Here is a 23,130-nt window from a genome sequence, read left to right as displayed (position 1 = left end):
TGATTTAACCTTTTTCTTAACAGTTTTGAGAATCTGCTGGAATAATTTGCGTTTATGACAGAGGTCTGTGGCTTCTGACCGCACGAAAGGTGTTGATCCAGCTGAAGAGATCACATCAGTAAACACAGAGCCATTCTTTTTGTGATTCTGAGTCAGTTTTTTCTCTGAGCATAGCTGGGCGTGAGGAGGAAGCATTGATCTGGGCAAATATAAATAGTGGTTTCTGTCTTCTGATATAAATAGGTTGGAAAAAAAACCCTTATCTTTTGTTTCAAAACAAGCGGTTAACTTAAGAGCTGGGCTCTTTTGTGGTTTTAGTTGGAGATTTTTGCTTCACACACAGGGCCAGCATCTTTCCCTCCCCCTCAAATGTTATCTTTCCATGCAAATCCTAGGATGCTAAGTCAATTATAATAAAATGTGCTATGCTGAATTGAAATCTGTTTGACAGCTGGATCGCACAAGCAGAAAACTCGTAAGGCTACTAGAGCTGATAAATCAAAACAGTAACTCCAGTACTGGCCCACAGCATTTGCAGAAAAGACAAGGCTTTGTTTACTGACAAAAGAAAAAATGTGAGCCTTCTCCTTTTTAAAATGTATGACTAATACAACAGGCAATTAACACTGCAATCTGAGGAAATTAATTCATTTTTTAAGAGCTGAATCTCAGAGTGGGAATTTCTCCCCTATTACCAAGGAGTGAGTTACATTTTGTATTTATAGCCCAAGTCCTTAGTAAAACCAAGCCCAGCTAGGTATGAGAGTTGTCATCGAGTCACCTGGTAGAGAACCCTTGCCATTTTGCTGCTGGCTTATCTCCGCATGACTGGGATGGTTTGGTAGGCTAAACCTTGATCTCAAATCTGGAAAGAGCTGTCAAAACTTTGGCTACATCCTTAGGAAGTATTGCGATTGCTCCCCTTCCCTTCCTAAGTGATGCCTAGAACAAGTCTGGATCTCATCTGCAGCCTATATAGCCTGCAGTGACCATGTACCATGAATCTATACATCTGTGAAATGAAGCAGAAGTCCCCTGTTAACATCGCTGGTCCTTACAAGCCTGGAAGCACACATTCAACAGTGGGGCTAGAAGCTCTGGAGGGTGCATCTGACACCCCTGTAGTCCCCAGACATGGGGCTGTGCTTGCAGCATGACAGTAGATCCTGGGAAGTGCTGAGCAATCCCTCTTTCTTACGCAAAATCCCCAAGCATGTGGTTTGGTTTCAGGCATACTGGTGAGACAGTAGCAGGTCAGATGTTGACTGTGTCAGCTGAGGGTACAAAGCTTCAAAGACTACATCTAGACTTTAGAGAAACAAAAGGATGGTATGAGGGTTTCCTAAGTCCCAGGGCTTTCCACTAAGTCGAACCACCTGGAATCCTTACTATCACCTTTGCTTTATGACCTGCGGACAAATAAGGCCTGTTAACAGAGCAAACAGAATCTGTTAATAGGACCCTTGGGTAACACTGGTTTGTCAGCTTACAAATGAACTTTCTAAAATACAAACAGGCAGGGAGCTGAGCTCTGAAGTTTTTCTACATTTGGTAGAGAGGTGAAAGAAAGAAGGATGTAAAGGAGACTGGAGTGGAAAATCAAGCTGCTGCTATTTTTTAAAGGCATTATTTAGATAGAGACATGCCATCTATGCCATCATCTTTGTACCAAGTGCAGAGCACTAGGATTACTTCACTACATTCAGTATGACAGATGGTACTTATGGCGGTATGCTTTGTGTCAAGCTAGTTAAACCATTATTGACTCTTAGTGCCAGAAAAAAAAATAAGTCAATGCTCAAAATACGGTTTTGCTGGTATAATGGCAAGTATTTGAGTGTTTCTGCTAGCACAGCTGTGCTGGTCACAACATTCAGATGTCCCTGAATAACATATCCATGCTGGGTGTGCAAATGGGCAAGCCTGCCATCAGTCTTAACTTTTGCCCAGAACCTGCCACCCGCAAGTCATATGCAAATACAAAACATTTCAAGCTGTTCCTGAAAGTACTATCAGATTTGCATTACAGATAAATGGGAATAAAGAGACAGAGCCCAAAGGCAGAGAGTAATTAGCCTTGTCTATGGTCATGGCAAGGGAGTGTCTGAAATTTGGGGTGTTTATGGGCCCTGAGCCCTCCAACGAACCAATCACTAGGCAATACCATAAAAATTAGTTTTACTTCTAACTGAAAAAATATCTGTATCTGCCAATAAATTCTTTGATTCCTGACCCATTCATTCCTATAGCCCCAGGGTTTTTTTGCTGACTAGCTCCTCTGTAACTGTTTCCCTTGAAATCCTAGGACAAATTCCAGCTTTTCTTCGAGTTTTCATTGATGGAATTAATCGCATATTTAAAGAACAGAAGGCAAAACCAAAGCCTGCAGCCAAGCAAACAAAACCCCAGATGTGGGGGGAATCTTGTTTCCAAACAGTGCTTGATATTTCCCCTCCCTGCATGCTGCAATACACTTAGGAGTAATTGCACAAATAGTTTTGAGTTTGCTATTCTCTTGCTCATTTGGTTACGATTCATATACTTGAAAGAACTGGAGTAGTTATCATAATTTCAGAATTATGTGTATCTGGTCAATATCATGCAATTAATTGAAAGGAAAAGACAAAAACTGCTAATGAAAATGGAAATTACTAGCCGCCTAGTTTGTGTGTGAGGAAGTTGTTTACTTTCCATCTCTTCATTAGTGAAATACCAGTTTAACTACTGAAAACAGGTTTTTGTAAATTATTTCAGAAATATGCAATTGCAAATTAGCAGTAATACTTTATTTCTTTAATAATATTTTGTAAAGATTGATAGAAGGGAGGACTGCATATTGTATTAAATTTTCAGTCCCTCTGCACACACAACATGGCATAGACAATCTGCAGTAGTGGTGCATTTTTTTATTGCCAGCAAATGACCAGGCTGATGAACAAGACTAAATCTAATCTGTTAGTGCCCAGTTTTCCAAAAACGCCTGACATTGTACAATCCTTTGAATTGGCTTTTTTCCCCTTTTAACCAAAGGGTTAATGGGAGAAGTTGATGGGGGAAATGAAAATAAAACTTTCATAGGCTTGTAAAGGGAGTTTCTTTCAACTAGTCCTGTTAAGTTAGTGGTGTCCAGTCAACTGCAGAGATATGGATGTGATCTGTTCAGACTCCAGTGAGCAGCGTGGTAATGAAATAACACCACTGACCTGCCACGGCCCCTCTGGTTCAGGTTCCTTTGATCAACACAATTCATTTCTCCCTTGCTTGCTCGCTGTCAGTGGTAGCGGATGTAAACTGAACAGGGGTTGTGTGTGGCAGCTGCAGTGTCCCCACAAGATACTGCAATCTCTTATCAGGAATTCTGCAGCGGTAGTAAAATGTCAAGCACCTGTCTAAAAGTCTCAATTTCCTGCTTGATAACTGCAGTGATAGAAAAGATGGATCTTGTGAGCAGTCAGCCAGAGGTATTGCAACAACAGAAAACCAAATCATCGTGAAGGGCTTAGAAACACATCACTCAATAACTCTTTCTTTGTACTTCCAGGAAAAGAAACATTTTCTGTCTGGCTGTTTAAAAATGTGTGTTTTGAAAGCATATATTGAACATGCTGCCACCAAAATAAACAATCTACAAGGGAAGCAGCAAATTACAAATTCTTTGTATATATAGAAATCACAAGAAAACTCTATCTCACAGAGAAAGAAAGCTTTAAAACAACCTAATAAAAATTCCTATGTGTTTACAGTTGGCTACAACATGCAGGGAAATGTCTTGAACTCATCAGAGTTCAGGCACTGGATCTGTGATAAGTGCCATGAAATTTCTCCTTGTAGGACAGAGAATAAGTTCTTGGAACTGAAAAGGAGAAACTGTGGGTTTTTTCGTAAGGGAAAGCACATACAAGTCTTTTTCTGAGGTTGGTGGGCAGAGGCTCCGTGTCACCCATGCAGTGCTGAGCTGGGACAGAGCGGCGTCCTCCTAGTGCTGCCGGGAGGATGTCTGTGAGGGATGCTGATTCTGCCAGCACCCTGATAAGATAAGCAGGCTCATTCTCAGCACAGGTGGCATAAGGCTTTTTTGCAACTTTCTTTATTCTGTTCCAAGAAACATCTGCAAGGAACCCTTACCTCATATTTTCCTTTCTTCTCCAAGGGCTCAGATTCACCCTCCTCAGGCACTGCAACTTTGTCCCCTAGAAGCTCCTCTAAGATGAAGACAGTTTCCCAGTTGCTATAGTGACGAGCTGGGAAAATATCTGAGTGCATGCTGTCACCAAAATAAACAACCTACAAGGGAAGCAGCAAATTAAGTCTGTTATATCTGAGGAAAACACAAGCAAACTGTATTTTACAGAGAAATAAAAAGAGCTTCAAAACAACCTAATAAAAATTCCTCTATGTTTACAGTTGGTAATGACACACACAGATCTTAATTTCACAGCTTGGGGTTTTATCTTCAAATCTACAAGGAAAAGCCTGGCCCTCACGCTCTCCTTGCTCTCACCCTCCAGGGGCATTGGATGGGGATGCCCGGCTGGGACTAGCACAGGGGACACCACTGAGTTTTTTGGCTGACAAAAATAGCCTGCCAAGAAGCAGTGGAAAAAACTACCAAGAAAATACACTGCACAATGGGAATTTATTTTGGACAACTCTGGAAACAAGGGAAAACAGAGCATTTGTTGGTGAATGACAACTCTTCTGTGCCCACTAGGGTTTACCCACTAGGGAAAATGCAGTCCCAGCGTCTTCAGTGGGCATTTTCACCCATCCAGACCTGTAATTTAAATAACATGATCCTAGTTTTCACTGGTGTCACCTTTTAATCTACTTTTTCTATTTCCACAGGGAGATTGGTTCTTCCCTGTTTACAGTCTGATTCACCCCAAAGCTGCTGAAATGCATGACCATGCACACAGGATAAAACATCTAGGAATTTTACATATTCTAATGATGAGAAGACTCATATGCTACTTCCAGTTCTGGACTGCAGTATGTTAGACAAGAGTAAGTGTAACCAGAATGAAAATTGGTATTTTCAGGAAGTTTTACTCTCACTTATAATGTACCTTGGGATCCAACTTGCCAGTCATCTTCTTCAGTAGTTCATAAAGCTGGATAGCATTACCTTGGGAATACCAGCCAGGCTTGTCCAGTGATAGCAGAGCCTCCTGCTCCTCGTCATTCTCTGAAATCACCAAACAAAACCGCTTGCTCTTAGTAAAAGCAGTCCATATTTCTGTGTTAGTGACACATGTGAGAAGCTGCTGCACACAGCTTGGAGATCACAGTCTATTTTGACGTTAATACTAGCTCCACTGTATGGCTCTTGACTGATGGTTCAGTCAACGTGTTAGGTAGCTGGCAGTAGGCAGACATTTGTGAGAAAAGAAGCAGCCAAGGCTTGTCTGCAAGGGATACAGGAAAGCTGAGGAATTAAAGTCATAGGATTTGCCTTTGAAACACAGCAGCAGTAAAAGCAGGAAACCACATGGACCAGACTGATGAAGAAGACGCTACAGACGTAATGTGAAAGCATGAGGTAAGTCAGTCTGTAAGAGACAGAATGTACCTTTCCCCACAGACAAATGACCTACCACTTTTAAACACTGACATAAATGCAACAAAACAGACTGAGGCATGGGTATTTGCCAGCCTTAGATCAGCACAATCAATGAGCAGTTCGAGTTACCATCCAGTTTTGAAGAAATAATAAGGGGACAATATTGCTGCTGATTGCGCCGTCCACACTGGCACATATCCGCACTGGCATCTGTCAGTGAACTGGAAAAATCAGCAGAATCCAAAACTCCCTGGACATCCCCTAGCTGTGCCACAGACTTTGTTTCTAGCTGGTCCCAAAAGCAGCTGGATCTGTCTTGGTGTCCATGTAACCTTATCATTCATTCAGATCCATGCGCTACTGACCAATGAACTCTTTTTAGCTTCTTGCTGAAGCCAAAACACTAGACTTAGTGAACTGATAAACTACAATTTCATCATAAATATTAATAATAATGTATTCTGTCTACTGAAATTGTTAAATAAAAGGGTGATTTTGTTATTCAGTCTCAACCAAATGTCCTATTTTTTATGCTAGAAACAGAGGGGTAGAAGTCAATACAGTACTTTGATCTGACTTAGGTGTAACATCGTGACTTCAGATTTTCTCCTGCTTTATAGAATTTTTCAAAGTACTTTAAATGTGTTAGGAAGAAGACTAAGACAAAACAATTTTCATTTGGTTAGAGATGCTGAAAGCTGGAATGCAAATTCTGGAGAACAGTGAAATGAAAAGAGAGCTTTATGTTTAAAGAGCACTGAAGATGTACATGATGCAGTACATTGGTTCTTGAAAGAAGGAAGAAGTGAAATGTGGGAAATGTGGAGAGACACAATAAATAATTCTTTAGTATTACGAATCTAAGAATTTGAATAAACACAGGATTTATTCTCAGACAATACGACTCTATGTTAAGAGCATTTTATAAAACAGGGAAAAAACAAGGAAATTCAAAGTTGATACTAACAATTCATGTAGAACTTGTGTGCAAATGTCTTTTCCTTTGTCCTGCTCCAGAAAGCTAACGATAATAATAAGTATGATAACATACATTAAAAAAATCTTAAATTCAGAAATCCTGACTTCCTGACTGTTAAAATACTTTTGACCAAACAACTTTTGATGAAACAGAAGTTGTCAAACTTCAGCAGATTTGTTTTATTTTCCTTGTATTTTTAGACATATTTTTAAGGCTGGCTGAACAAGTAGACACAATCTTCAAACGATACGGACACAGAAAAAGAAATTTATGAAAACAACTCATCTGAGCTGCTATCAAAAGTTTCTTGTGAAGGTTCGTATAGCTATCATTGTCTCTCCATTCAGTCAATCAGGAAAACATTAGAGAAAAATGGAGCTATTATGAGAGAGATTTTTAGAATCAAACCACTGCATTTACAAATAGGAGCCTTAAGTATTACAGCAACAGCAGAAGGCTCCAGCCAAGAGCAAGACCCTATTTTGCTACTTCTATGGAAAGGCATGTGGTGCCACCCTGATGGAAAAAAAATCACTCTAATTACATGGTAGAGCATCTGTCACTCTGTGAGATCTATTACTGTCACCCTTCATCTGAACTTGATGTATCTGGAATTTAGGCTTCTAATTTACAGTTACAATCTGAACTAATTGACCAGGAACCTCCTGTAGGCAGACAAGACCACAAACAACACTTTCTAGAGGTGCCAGCTCTGGAGAACGAAAGGATTTAATTAAGTTAGGAACTACTTTATAGGCAGGGAAATGAAGGGAAATTTCAAAGCCTCGTTTCCTTCCCTATGCTTGGAGGCAGCAAACAACGCTGAGATATCTAATTCATTATGGGAACAACTTCATTTTGGAAGGAGCTTCAGAAATCTGAGGAATCAGGAAAGGTTCTTTATAATATCTGATTTGTAGGGTCATAGGGATAATGACTCTGTACTGGCAAACCTTGCCTTGAACCATCTCATATGGCTGCTTGTGCTCACAGATCTATGGGTGACTTCTCAGTTTTATCTCTATAACCTGAAGTTGGAGGAAATGAGTGCTGTTTCAGTTGCAGTAAGTCATTAACGAGAACAGTTTCTAATCCAGTTACACTTTCTCACTGGCAAAATATAGCAAAAAAACTATTCTTCAGCACTGGCTCTTGAGGCCTCTTGGAGCAGTTCTGCCATGTAAAAATTGATATGTATCAACTTAAAAATCCATTAATGGCACCACTGGCTCTGGGTTTGTATTGTATCTATCAGACAGCAGCTATGACAGTGCTGAAGAAATCTGCAAATTTCCTGCAAAACTGCTGCATAAAAGTGATTATGATAGCTCCTAACATAATTTAGATATTCCAAGTCTAACATTGGCTACACTCAGACAAGAGGAAAACAGCTGCTGACCTGCCTTCACTTTGCTGTTATTGATTTGTAAAAGTTCATTCAAAGGTCAGAAATGCTATAAATACTCCTTCAGCAGGAAGCAACACATACATAGGCGGGGATGCTAATGCTTCAGGTCTTACAAGCTGGGAGGAAAAGGAGACATCCTGACAATTTCAAACAGACTAGATAACCCAAAAGAATTTCTCAGATGATTTAGACAGAGCAATTTACTTCCTTCTGAAGTCAGTCTAATGTATCACTCCAACCCGAATTCCTGGCTGCAGCCTGCGAACGTGCCACAACATGAAATGTAAAGGTAGCAAGCAAGTAAAATTAAAATAATTAAATCTAGAAAATCATTCTGTTAAAACACTCACCCAAACCTCAACAGCGATCCAGAGCAGTTTTCCTAAGGGGAAGTTACTGTTCCTTTTTAAAAACAACAAAAACTTGCCTTATGCTGGGACAGTGTTAATATTGCTGGAATGGCAGTTTGCATATCCTGTGTCTGACAGCTTGGGAAATATTTTCTGATTCAGAAATGTACTCCCATTACCGTTAGCAGATAGGATTTTGTAGATAAACCCATTCATTACCAAGACTCACTATCCTTTTTCTTGTCTTCTTGACTGCCTTTAAATTTGCTCTGCAGGTTTATAACATGGGCTGAGGAACATCTGTTTTTGTTCTGAATGAATATGCAAAAAATAATAGTGAAGCTCATTCCCATTTAAATGATAACTGATGATAATTTACTTTGGCACAGAGTTACTCCTTGTGAAAGACCCTGCACATGCTTACTGCCGTCTACTTTGCTATCCATTTATGGATTATACCCACTGAGACAGAAACCTGAACACATGCAGTGCTGAGTCTGTGTCCACACTGGATCCTCAGCTCAGGGTCTGTACCTGGATCTCTATTCCTAACCTGGCTGGCATTTATACTGTTAAGCCCCAGCTCATGGGACAGGGCTCTTTTTTGAGAAGCCTGAGGTTAACAGTTATTCAGACACTTATTCACCCAGTTTTTGGTTATTCATCCAGGTTAACTGTCATCAGCTCACCACCCTGAGGAGACCACCCTGCGCTGCTCCTCTGGCTGGGTGCATTATGGTGTTCGTTACCAGTCAGGTGAGGACCCACAAGTAACTCACCCAAGGACACCTCGGAGACTGGGGTATGAAAGCAACTCTTAACGCCTGGAGGCTGTGCCAGATGAAGATGTCTAGATTTAACTGCACTGTATGTACAGCTTCCCAGTAGCCCCTTCTGCTTTCAGATCTCTCTCTTGTCAGCCTTGTTTCCACACAAATGTAGTTAGACCAGCTATTAGAGTTGCTTCAATTTTTTTTTTTTAGTTTCTTTGAACTGTGCAGCAGAATAAAAACGTGGTGACTGTCACTGCTTGTGCCTGTACCCGCTCCCTCTTCCCACCTACGGGCAGCTCTTGTGGGCTCTCACCCATACAGGCACTTCGCAGAGATAAGGCATATGCGTTTAGATCACTGAAGCCCTGGTTACCGCCTCAGGGGCTATTGTAAAACAAGTACATTTTATGATCCACAACTATCATACACCACTCTGCAATTTAAAATAATGTCATTGCAGGCCCTGAGGGCATCGACAGAAAAGCTGGGTTATGTTCCAGCTTGGCTTGCAAGCACAGTCTGATTCTAGATGGCATTTCCAGCCACTTGAGAAACACAAACTCTTTCCCAGAAGGGGACTAGGGACAGAAAAGCTCATCATTTTAGAACTGAGGCAAGTAAAATCCTTCTGGTGGTTTCCTCCTGTTGTAAAGGTAATGAGACAGGTTGACATAAGCTGTAGAGTTTCCCTGTGGGCATGCTCTCCATGAAGAAAGCAAGTACTTACAAGCTTGCTGGAGGTAAAACTTCATACCCCATAGGCACCATTCTGTAGGGAAGCACCCAAAATTCCTATGTATAGACTGACCACTTTTGCTGGGTGGTTTCCAGATATTACTGTATGTTTCATCATCCCTGAGTTACTTCTGGGCCCTGGAAAGAGCTGTGAGATCCATCTGCCCGACATGTGCACCCGTGCTTGCCAGTCTCCTGTCTGACTGGACAACTGCAGGGAAGTGATAAGGAACAAATTATTCCCTCAGCCTGTGTGCTGAAATAAAAGGTTAAGGCTTCTCAAAGGGAGTAGTAATTTTTTGCTATCTCCCATACATATCTACCCTCGAATATATTAGACAGTTTAATTAATTTTTACATGAAAACTATTTATACAGACAAGTTATGATTATGAGAAAGCTCCATTCTTTTTTTCCTCACTAATTACATAACCTCAAATCCCTAGTTTAATTTTATTGATTAATTCTGTCTGAAGTTCCAGCTCTCCAAATATTGTCTGCCTCTGAAGAGGTAGTTTTACGTGAACCTTTAAAGACAAACTTACAATTCAAGATTCCACCTTCCCTGGCATTCTTTCATATATGTACTAAGTTGCGAGTATTTTTATAGGTTATTAATAATACTTAACAATTAAATAATAGAAAATAAGAAAAATATTTTTTAATTATAAGCAGAATATGATGGCATTAAATAGTTAAGGACCGTTTTCTATTAGAAAACACTGAAACTGTCACTTACACTTTAAAATCAGAGATGACAGAAAATCAAACATACTGGAAAAGAAAATATCAAAACAATCACAGTGGGTAGTCTTATTCAGGAGCAAATAGACTCCCCCTCCCCCCCCCGATATGTCTTCTGCCTTATATTGTTTCCCTTTGCTTAAGATAATGCTCAAGAAGCACCAAAAGACAGGTCAGGACCTAACATTGATTTTAGCTTCAGAGATTCTCCCCATGGAGACATATTTCTGTTCATGTAACATCAATGAGACCAACAGGGATTTCACAATTTTACTGCAATGAGGAGGAACCTTAGATGCCTTTATTATATTCTCTAACATTTTGTATTATTCTCTGAATTTTGTATTATTACTATCCCTTCTATGAAATAAATCCAACCCTTAAAAAATTTGTGTGGTGTAGTGTACCTTTGTGTACATTAGAGTCCATCACAGAAAGCCTTTAATAGGAAGTGCTTAAGAAACAGGAGTTGGGCTGGTGAGCAATTAGGTGGCACTACAAGTTACAGCTAAACAGGAGAAAGAGGAGAACATAAACTAGGAAACCTCCCCACACCATGGGTGTGCTGGAGTTGGGGCCAGCTGTGGAGCAGCATGGCTAAGCTGCAGCCAGATCCTTGGCTGTGTGCTTTGCCAGGAGATGTAGAGGATGACAAGGATGCCCTTAGAAGGATACTCCTCCTTGGGGATGCAACAGGGAAAAAGCCTCCTAGTACAGCTAGCTTGGGGGATTGTGGTCAGCTGCATGGGTGGAAGATGCTGCACCCATGGTTTGGTCTGGATTAGCCTGGCTTTTGGGATGGGGAGTTGCCAGTTCTGCCACTGATTTCCTATCTGACTTCAGGTGTTTTCTATATAAACAGAAGTGCTAAAGCTCCCATATATCTCAAGTCCTCCTATCTGTAAACATATTAAGGCTCATGAATTATTTTGGTGGGAACAGTAGTCATTTAAGTGGTTTAAGAGTGAAAAGTGGCAGGAAGATGAGAGACACAAACTGTATTTATCCAGACTGGATAAAAGAACAGATAACTGCACTGTGATGTTGCTCAGGCCTTGAATGTGGAGATGAGAGACAAGAAAACTCCTGAGAACCAGAAGAACTAAGAAATGTTTTCATCTTCTTTCTACTGCTTTGTGCCTCTTCTCACCCTTTGCAGCTCCTGTTGATGTAGGGTGTGCTCACCAACCTCCTTATTGAGACAACCTGTGGCGGATAGGGAACAGAAGGGAAGGACAAGGCACGTGCATGTGACAGAAGACAGAGGTGATGGCAAGTTCAGTCTTGAGGTCTGGGGACAGTTTAATGGCCCTGTAGGCCACAGTTACGGATGAATTCAAAGGAGGGACAAAGAACGTGACAGGGTTAGAACAGCTGGCAGATACTTCAGATGCTTTTTAATGTCTGCTATGGGGTCAGGCATGTCAGGGAACATCAGAATGAAAAAGAACAAGAAACCCTGTTCATACTGGGTCTATTGAGATATAGTAGAACTTCATATTTAATAAACAAAACTAAAAATATTAGAAAATACATGTTCTAACAAAGAGGAAAAGCTTTTATGTGTGACAGTCACTGTAAATCTCAGAACAATGTAACTGGACTGGAGACAGCAAGGAAAAATGGAAACTATTCCTTTCTGGAAAAGTATGTTTAGTTACTCTTTGATGGTAAGACTGACATGAAAGATTTGCAGTAATGAGGTTTTTTTAAGAAATGATCCCTGTGACACTTCCTATAATATTTTTCCAGTTCCTTGTCTGTGCATTTCTTGTGGTTTGCAAAACCACTTAGTGTCTGTATGAAATGCACTTTACCTTGTTTCTCAGAACCAGAGCATTGTGCCAGATCTCCATATGCAAGAATTTCACAGATAAAATCTCTCGATACTATTATTCCAGAAAAAAATAATCATCTTGGAAGGTTCAGCCTTTGTCTGGCAGTATCACAGAGAAGCTGGGATCTGTGGACAGTAATACTATATAAAGTAGTTCTCACAGCAGATAAGAATCAGGTTAGAATGAATATATTTACTAATGGAAGGCATAAAGTCCTGGGGTTGCTAACTCTACCTAGAAAAACATGCAGCATACATACTGAAGTTTAAGACATCTGGAGATCTAGGCGAAGAGTAAAGACAGACTGAAGAACAAAGAGAGTAATGAAGACGATGATACATCACTTTTACCTTTTCCTGAACTTTCAGCTTGCAAGAAATAATTCCTTCTGAACATCAGATGCAGAGGACTTGCTACTCATCTAAGCAATGCAGTGTCCCATGATCACATGCCATCCAAGAAATGTCTGGTTTTGTGCTCTCCGACCTTTTATTTCCCTGTATTGGCTGGGAGAGGCAGAGCTGCCCCAAAGCAGGTATTTAAAAAACGGTAAACTGAGGCAGCAATGCACTGTCATACCAAAGTGAGCCAGATCTCAGCCCAGGCTTTCGTCATGATTCCTCCTCATGATTTCAGCTCATTTCTAGTGCTTTCTATCCATCTTCTTTTACTGCTTGCTTCCAATAGGAAATCTGATGCCCGCAGTAAAAAAATCAACATGTGCCTTCTGTGAAAAACAATCCTACAGACCAACCTTAATAAAAACTTGACATTTTGGAAGAACACACAAGAAAACTCTAAAGCTCCTTAATGAAAACCAGCACATACAGATCCATGGAAATTATGCTGAAGGGAAGCTTTCTGCAGTGGTTACCAGCTCTTGTTCTGCCAGGAATGTACCATACACAACTCTACTTTTCCTCTACTATGAGCTGCCTCAAGCCCAAGTTCCAGATTAATTACAAATCAAATCACAAGGTTCGTGATGTTCTCCGTCTGATCATCTACTTACTTTTGAATCCTACAGAACAACTGAACAGAGAACAGAAATGAATAACCCTCCCAATTTCTGTCATGTATTGCTTACATGCATGTGATCTACGTCAAAGAATGTTTTTTACCTGCAAAATCATACTGGTAAGTCCCCCATGACATAGGTAATTTTTCTTTCTTCCAGAAATTCTTTGTGGACTTTGACAGTTATTTAAGAACTATAATGTGAAGTTATTTTTCACAGGTTTGCACTGAATCTTAGTGGAGCAGTGGAGTTTATGAACTTGTTTTGACCCATTTCACAGGAAGCCAGACTACAGGAGCAGACTTGCACAGATCACATCTTTCTATTCTGCAAGTAGCCTGGTTCCATTTAGTTGCTAAAATAATGTTCTGCAGGAACATTTGAGATGTCCTAAGGTCATCTAGCACCCTACTCCAACCTGGGAAAGTATAGGTCTTCCATAGCACCTATGCCACTTCTGCAAGACCTGTGTTTGGATTCCTTGGGGTTTTTGATCAGCACTGGATACCTATGATTAGGCAATGAGTGCACCATGGCTGGGACTCAGATGCAGAAACATACTGTAAAGGCTCTACAATAGGAAGCACAGCAGCACTGAGTCAGCGGGGCCAATGTATTCTGTACAGCACAGGCACTGCAATTGGGGCACCTGCCCTCCACTGACCATGTTGGCCATCTCTTCATTGCCTGCAATAGGAATCAGCTGAGGAATACCAAATGACAGATAGCCTGAGTAGTTTCTATACACTATGGTTTCTGTATCCATTCCTGGCACTTGTTTCAAAATAGACCTCTCTGATTTCTGACATATGACATCACCCTTACAATGTAGTTGTGAGTCAGTTTTTGCTTAAGGGAGAGGCTTGTAACTCAATGCAAACAAATTACCTCGTGAAAACTATCCATTTCTCTGATACAGGTCTGGCAAGAAGAGAAGCCAGGTTTTGAACTAACCTGCAAAGGGTGTAACATCCTACTTTATAAACAGCAGTAGAGTCTGGTAATGATCTGCATGAGTTAATAAACTTCCAGTGGGACCTTTATTATTCCATGAACAAAATAAAATGTATCTGTTTAAGCTTCTTGTATTAAAAATGCACAGAACAGATCAAAAGGAAATATGCATTTTCTTAATACCAAAATAGCTGCTGACTTGCACATGGCTTTGTTTCCCTAGCATTCCTCTAAGTCTGTATTTCCAATTCAGCTCCTCCCTCCCAGTCATGGGCACTCATGTGTGCTGGGAAACAGAATGAAGGTGAAAAGAAATGTTTCATATAACATATAAAATAAAATAAAAAACCCCAAACCTTTTAGTCTAGAATTCTGGATATTGAGTTACCTGTATAAATAATTGCTGGACATTCTTCAGGTATTATGTTATACTAGTCTGAGCTCCCACGTATCCAATGTAAAACAGCCACAAACTCCTTGATCATTAAGGGTACCTCTTAATGATCTCTTCAATAAATTAAATTTAGCTCACATGTCCCTCATTGCTTAGCCAACCCTTCCAGTCCTTCAGCATTTCAGTGGAGAAATACACATGAGAACTGAAGGTAGTTTTTCAGTGGGTTCTGCTAATGCTGCAGCAAGAGTTAGTGTTGCAAGTCTTCATCATGTATGGAAGACGTGTATTTGCTTTTGTCTTCCTCATGGAATTGGTCTTCACTTTCAGTGCAGAATCTTCCGTAAGTCCCAAGTTTTTTCAGCATCACAAACTGTTAAGAGTATTATCACACTATAAATGTGATCTATGTTGAGTGCTGACTACTTTGCTTCTAAATCTTGCATAAAGTTTGGCTCTCTTTTCTCACAGACTATGGAGGAAAAAATCATCTCTTCTTAATACTCTTTTCATGTGTTGGAGGAGAATTCCCTTAAGTCAGACTAGTCTGTTTGCTGAACAGTTTTGTCTGGAATACAAAGTGGTAATTTAGGCATTTTGGCTTTGGTTTTGAAAACACAGACTAGGATATGGCAATTCACATTCTGTGGGGACTTACTACAGAGAGAGGACTGAGTTTACAGGCCCTTAGCAGCTCATTCTGCTGTAAAAACAAGCTGCATTTTTTTGATGAATCTAGCTTCCTAAGTGTGGGAGCTGTAGTGCCTTATCTCTCTAGTACTGCAGGCACAATCTATATCAGACTGCATTCCAGTTCCATTCTCTGCCAATATCCTGAAATAAAAGAAAATAAAATTGTAACACCAGAAGGGTATCACAAAACTATGATTGAGGATTTTCTATACATCTTGATTTTTAATGGCCTCCCAATATGTTTAAATGCAATTATATATAGCTACTATATGTAATTCACTTTGCAATTTAGTTACTGAATGTTGTTAAAACTGTTGCTTTTAAATCCTGATGTCACCTCATTGGCAACCATATTTAAAACATCACCATGATTTAGAGATTTTGCAACCTTTTTCACAGAAATAGGTTAGCTGATAAACTTCCAAGTGTGCAAGCCTGCAAAACCTGGGGTAATTCATCGTATTAAGAAGGCATTTGACATGCTTCTCTATGAAGGAAGTTTCTTCCATTAAGATTAAACATAAGCATGACCTGATTTAAGAAATTATTGGTACAGAACTGTCTTCCAAAACAAACAGCAGCTCTAGCTTATCTCTTTCAATGACTTGAAAAAAAATTTGAATTATAGAATAATTTGAAAAATTTCAGTATAGAACACATCAAGTTCATAGGTCCAATTTCCTGAACATACAAAGGATATACCAGTGAACCATAAAAAGCAAATCCAGTGGAATTAATAGCAATTATGTTATCTTTATTTCCCCATTTTGATAAATCTTTGGAAAGGGCTAATAGGATTTCCACAGTCAAGACTCCTATGAAGTCTTTACATAAGCTTAGTTTAGAGTTCTTCACTGCTTCTGGATTAGCACATTAGAAATCTTAGTTTGCCAAAGATATGATTATGGGCCGGTCATTATCTCTTGGTCCCTTGGCTTTAACAGAAAAGCCAATGCTTCTGTTTTTCTGCCACTTGTTTATCTTGTCTGTTTGTGGCCTCCTTGAAGATAGAGACTGACCCTTATCATGTGCTTGCACAATACCTTACAGAATTTGGGTTTGTGTTTTATCCAGGCCTTGAAAATAATGTGATATAATCAATAACTAGGATTTCGCAGTTAGTTAGTTGCTGTAACTCCTTTTGAAAATAAAAATCCACTTTCCATGCACAAGGAATTCTGGTTTTGGAGTACTTGGCAATTATGCTAAACATGTTTTCCAGTTTTAACAAAAGGGACATTGTTGATATCACGCTTTTGAAAGCAGCAGCTTTAGCTTTATTTGAACTAACTTTCTGTAATATTCTTATCAGCTTTATGCCAAACATGGTATTTAATATCAAAGGTAATCAGCTGAAGCAACCCCTGCTGTCTTTATGCAGAAGCACATTGCAGTGTTTCACTGTTTTGATTTTTGGATGAATAACTTCTTATTTCTTTTATCCTCAGAGGTACTTTGAACACTATGCAAATATATAAAGAAGCTGGCTTGACACACTAATTTTTTTTTTAAAGAAGGATGTGCATTGGAGAATGGATCCCCAGTGCAGCATTCATCTCAATACTCGGAAACAAAGAGGGTGCCAGAGTTCAAAGACTATTTGTTTTTTCTCTCTCTTCTTTTTTTTTTTATAAGCAAGGAGCTGTTTATAAACAACAGTGGAAATGATGAGGCCTATTTTCCTATGAAATTGTGTCTTGCAATTGGATTCACTGAAGGTCAAACAGGGCGCAGTCTCATGGATGCTCTTCCAGTAGTGGGGTCATTTGTGGCCAAAATTTCCTGGATTAATATTCCAATATCTAATCAGAGGTAAGATTACACTGCAGCCTTTCTCTGAGTTGGCAGTGACAGATTCATTTTTTCCTCTCCAGCCTGTTGAGGCTATAATATCACTGAGAATACTAGGCCATGCTCAAATGTGGCTGAAGTTGCCTTACTGATTGAGGTTTGCAGTAGGGGATGGGCAGAAATTACTACTTACACATGCCACATGATTACATATGCCTTCATGTTTAGGAAAACAAAATGTTAAAGAATTAGCTTGTGTCCTGGTAGCTCCTCTGGCTAATATGGTGGAGGCATAAGACAAAGGAGCTCAAAAGGCAGCACCCAACCCCATTTCCAGCGAATGGCTTGACTGATAACCAGGTACCTTCCTTCCAGTTAGGAGGTGCCATCAGTTGAAATCCAGCACTTGGCCCATGCTCCAGGTTTACAGTGAATTGCTGTGGTTGGGCCAGCACTGTGCCCTCCCAGTAGAAACAGAAACTGAGGTTGCCCACTCAACCTCCAGCTTGTGATGTGCTGTAAAATGCCTGAAACGCATCACTGACAAGAATGTGTATAAACAACACAATGACAAGCTGGCTTCACAACACTTCTGAAGCAAATACCAGTAAAGCCCATTCAAATAAACCCAGAACAAACCAAAACTGCTCCATTCCTCTTCCTAGGGGAAAGCAGTGGCTTCCCTGCCAAGAAGGATATACTGTGATGGGAAGTTGTTCTTTGGCTACCACACAGTCTAACTAGTACAGGGTGGCTGTTTGCAGAAATTATACCAGTTTAGCCATGGCAGTGTATGTACCATCAGTGCAAACTGCAGAGTGGCCTCTTGCGTCATGTTACAAAAGGGTTATAAATGATATACTATCAACTAGTAATAAAGTGTACTTCCTCAATTTCTAATTCATTTCCTCTCCAACAGAACCAAAATGTTTAAACCGCTTGTTTTTATGAGGCAATGACCATCAAATATGGTAGGCAACTACTTTGAAAACTATCAGAAAAGAAAGAAGTTTTATGCTAACATATTTCTATCATCTGTTAAAAATGTATTGTGTCTGCTCTGCAAAAGGATATGGATATGCCCTGGACAGACTTTGCTATTTCATCTGTTTTAAATGTTTTCACATAAACTAACTTATTGAAGATGTAAAAAAATCCAGACTGTTATAAACTAAAACTATGTTTATCAAACATGAAATAAAATTTAACTGTTAAAAAGAGGTCCTAAACTACAATCTCCCATCTTACCTATCCCATAATTTAATTACAAATGCTGATGACACAATAGAAAATAATTCCCAAACTGTTGGTTTCAAACTACACACAGGTACTATCCAGAAAAGGATTAATTGGTAAATCCATTTGATTTCAGTGTAACACATGCTGATTTTTAAAATGTTTGTCTATAGCACATAAATAATATTGGGAAGCCGTAAGTTCCTGACACAGATGTTTACACTGTCAGAAAAAAAATCCGTTGAGTGGCTGGTATCCGTGCAAAGGTGGTGCATGAAGTGGAACAGTTTTAGACTACGATCATCTAAACAAAGGGTGGGAGGTGAAACAGTCAGCCAAGAAGCCTGACACTGTAGATTTTTTGAAACACCCTCTGAGCTTCTTCGCTGGATGATGAATATCCTTATGAAAACAAACCCTGCTACACGAGATTAAATTTCTTTGTACCTGTGTCCTACTGTCAGCCCTACTGGCCTACCTAGACTGCTTTTCAGAAAATGGAATCAGGCATTGACCATGCTGCCAAAGAGGGCATCAGCTGAAGGAATCATTTTTAAAAGGCACTTGCATAACCCTTATGGATTTTCATAGTAAAAAATAGAAAATACTCAGGTCCCGTTACTGCATATGAAGGTCTTTCTATTTCATCATCCATAACAATTAGTTGCTTAAAAAAACCCTCCTCTTTATCCAGAAATGATGGATAAAATGAAAATCTCTAGTTGAGATAAAAATAGGGAACGATTTCTCATTGGTGGCTTGCCTATAGACCAGATACTTTATACCTTAAATCAGTGGACCTCCTATTGCCACCTATATACAGAACCTTTTCTGATTTTGAAGAGTTCAGAGACTTCCATCTTAACATCATGATCTCATGAGGTACAAAAAGATGTAGTTTTGAAAACTAGAGTACAAAATGTGATTATTAGTTATAACTGCTTTTTCTTCTTGAACAGTGCCAATACGCTATGAAGAATTGCTAAACAAAAGTTCATTAAAAGAACTGCATTGCTTTCACAGACTGTATAGCATTGTGGGATGTTATAACAATGTACAGGCAGTCATTTCAGGAGACATATGGGAATCTATTACAGACTTTATATTATTTTATTTTACTCTGCTTCCTCCTATGGTCTCCTTTCCTATCACCTGGCTCTCCCAAACCCTCTTTAAGTCATCTTTGGCTCACACGTCCTCCTATGCACCTCTGCATTTAGGTCAGGAGATTTTCCTTTCCCCTGTCTCCTCTGGATGCACCAGGGATCCATGTGAAACACTGGAAGAAAAAAGTTCTGTTTAATCCCAACCTGTGGCTGGAGGAGTTCAGCACAGATGAAATCTGTGGAAAACATGACAGTCTTTGCAGACTGAGGACCACACTAATACATTTGTGTAAGGATTCACTGGTGCAGCAGAAGCCTAGGTTCCTATTGGGAGAGTGAGCTCTCCACCAAATAACAAGTCCCTACATGAAAACACCAACAACTGTGCTATGAAGAGCTACAGGCTAAGTCTAAAACTGTTTTAAAATTTAAATCTATACTTAAATATAGAATCATAGAATAGTTAGGGTTGGAAAAGACCTTAAGATCATCTAGTTCCAACACCCCTGCCATGGGCTGGGACACCTCACACTAAACCATGCCACCCAAATCTCTGTCCAACCTGGCCTTGAACACCACCAGGGATGGCATTCACAACCTCCCTGGGCAACCCGTTCCAGTGCCTCACCACCCTCACAGTAAAGAACTTCTTCCTTATATCCAATCTAAACTTCCTCTGATTAAGTTTTAACCCGTTACCCCTTGTCCTGTCACTACAGTCCCTAATGAAGAGTCCCTCCCCAGCATCCTTACAGGCCCCCTTCAGATACTGGAAGGCTGCTATGAGGTATCCAAGCAGCCTTCTCAGGCTGAACAGCCTCAACTTTCTCAGCCTGTCTTCATATGGGAGGTGCTGCAGTCCCCTGATCATTCTCATGGCCCTCCTCTGGACTTGTTCCAGCAGTTCCATGTCCTTTTTATGTTGAGGACACCAGAATTGCACACAGTACTCCAGGTGAGGTCTCACGAGAGCAGAATAAAGGGGCAGGATCACCTCCTTTGACTTGCTGGTCACGCTCCTTATCAGATACGAATATCTGATACCAATTACAAAGCAATTATAGCAACTGAGCTATATTGCAGATTCAGTTCAATGTGTTTTTTTTAAGATTTAATCAGAATTTTCTAGAGATGGCATTTATTTTCTTCAATTGAGTTAATGCAAAACTATATAAATGGTGTATTTTTTTTGTAATATATTGTACCATATTGTAATGGTGCAATATCTGTTTCAACACTTCCACATTTTTAATAGATATTCTACAATTTTACTAGAGGTCTTATAAAATTTACTGGGTAGTATTTTGGTATTCTTCTGGCAGTAAAGAAAGAAGTCTCAAATAAAAGGAATGACTTAAAAAGAAGTTTTATGGCTCACACATTTAACTTCCAGGAAAATGAAGGCACTCCCTTCCTGATCCCACTCCTCAGGCCTAAAAAGCCTCAGAATATAAATGTATAAAAATAGTTATATAGGATCAGCCCTGAGTCTCCACCCAGTTCTGTATCCCATCACTGGCAACAGTCAAGCCCAGATGTTGCAGAAGACAGCAGAAGAAAACTTAAATAGCAGACATGGGATCACATCCTTCTTCTGAAGTCTTGTAGCCCCTAATAATCAAAGACAGTCTGCACTCTGGAAGTATGTAATTTTACATCTTGTCCCATTATTTTATTTTCTAATTGGCTTATAGCGTTGTTCTGTATTTTTAGAAGGCTAGAGAAGAATGCCTGAAAGAGAAAAAAAGCTTCTGCAGTGAGTTGTTAAGGTGACAATTTCCGTTCCTAGACAACTGAGGAAAAACGGGAGGACTGAGCTTCCTAAATTGAGGGCTACATCATGTAGCAAAGGCACCATAAGTTGGAGAGAATTTCAAGTGCAGGAGTAAGGCAGACAGCCTAGAAGTGCAACTGGAAGCGGGCTCTGAAAACTCCTTCAAGAAAAGGACAGCAGGTTAGTTTCTCTGGGTATTGGGTAATGGCACACTATCTCACAGAAATATGGCATCCACTACACTCTATACATAGGACTGCTTTTGGCCTGTATATATATGTACATGTATATATGAAGATACACATACATTTTAAAATATGCATTGTACATTAAGACTCTGGATAATCAGCAACACATTTTCAGTTTACAAAAAACCCCAACAAACAACAACCCAAAACAAATGTTCAAAAAAGACAGTAACTGTTTCTGAGCTAGAAAGAAAAGATATAAAAGTCTTATTTAGGACCAAGTGAGAATTCCCATGTGCATACAGACTTACAGAAGGATTTCAGGGTATTTAGAGTTATCTTTAGAATTTCTATTTTAGTTCATCATTCTAAAAAATATATTTGACAAAGATCAGCACTGGCAGTCAGGCTAGTAATCTGACATACATTAACGAGTGATGTGATAATGGTAAAGGTCTGTTGTCAAATGTTACAGAAATCTTGGTGTACTGCAGAGTATCAAATGAGTCACAACCGTATTTGCCATTGCTATTCCTTCAAGTCCTTCATGGAATTATGTATTATTTTAATCTGGATGTAGTTGTTGAAAGCAAAGAAAATCCTATGTTATCAACACAGGATTTACAAAAACATTTCTGAGCTGATCCTTAGATCCAATAGCTCAAGATATTATTAGTACTTTCAAGAACCATATAAAGAATTTCCTTGTGTAGAAAAAAATGTAATCTTGTGAATAACAAATAAATTATGGGGAATTTGTATTATGGAGGAAAGTTGGTTTTTTTCTCATATAGCACTGTTCTCATAAACTATGCACTTTGCTACATAAGCTATTTACGTACAAAAATTTATGTATAGAACTTTTGTCAGGTGAAAATAAATGTGGCTGTTCTAAAATCTGTGAAGATTTTAAACTGTTTTTCCATTTAATGAAATGGTAATTTGAAAGACAATTATGCAAATAAAAGAATTAATGATTGTGTTTTTCAGCACCCCAGTTCAACAAAAAGCAGTCACACAAGTTTCTTAAGATTTCAAAGAGTGTTTTGGTTCCTTTAAACGATGCATGTCTTGAAACTCTAATGAAGTAGTGATGCATTTTTAATTGCACAATTAAAATAATTTTCCATGTTTTCTAAAGGGATTAGTTCTAAAATTACTTGTCTACTGAAAAAGCATTTCTGCAGAGCAGTTACCTGATACTACATTTCTAGACAATGCCTCCTTTGTCATCTTGTCCTGTTTCTCGTCCATCATCAAATGTTTACTGAACACAGTCTCTGTTCTGAAATTACTCACTGAAATGAATATATCCTTCTCTTTAGACAACTTCAAAACCCTTCCCTTAGTAAATTTGCAGGAAAAATCCTGTTATATATTAACAACATTTAGCTCCAGTACACAATGCAACATTTGGGGTGTTTGAAATTAAGAAAACAGACCATATTTTGTGCCTTAAGTCCATTTATGACAATTCCTTTGGAATAGAAAGGAATACAGTTTTATTAGGAACTTACTGTAATTCAGACCCACTGAAACTCAGCCCTGGAGAAATGGATAGGAATGACAAATAGTTATTTCAGTTCATTT

At 39.3% G+C, this 23,130-nt stretch overlaps 1 protein-coding gene across 2 annotated transcripts in view; it reads right to left on the bottom strand.

Annotated features, from left to right (window-relative positions):
- Nucleotides 1–23,130, bottom strand: part of NT5DC1 (5'-nucleotidase domain containing 1) — a 128,016-nt gene that overhangs the window by 14,786 nt on the left and 90,100 nt on the right. For both annotated transcript variants that reach the window (XM_061366179.1, XM_061366180.1), the window contains 2 exons: nt 5,067–5,185; nt 4,126–4,284 (listed from right to left, as the gene is read on the bottom strand). In XM_061366179.1, coding sequence (XP_061222163.1) covers nt 4,126–4,284; nt 5,067–5,185 — 278 coding nt within the window. The remainder of the gene's footprint in view (nt 1–4,125; nt 4,285–5,066; nt 5,186–23,130) is intronic.

Source organism: Neopsephotus bourkii, unplaced genomic scaffold, assembly GCF_033783945.1.
Source record: "Neopsephotus bourkii isolate Nb327-2 ecotype Australia unplaced genomic scaffold, CSIRO-AGI_Nbou_v1 NB_1314, whole genome shotgun sequence".
NCBI classification, from domain to species: Eukaryota; Metazoa; Chordata; class Aves; order Psittaciformes; family Psittacidae; genus Neopsephotus; species Neopsephotus bourkii.
Note: the sequence above shows the minus strand (reverse complement) of the source record. Positions and strands in the feature narration are given on the sequence as shown.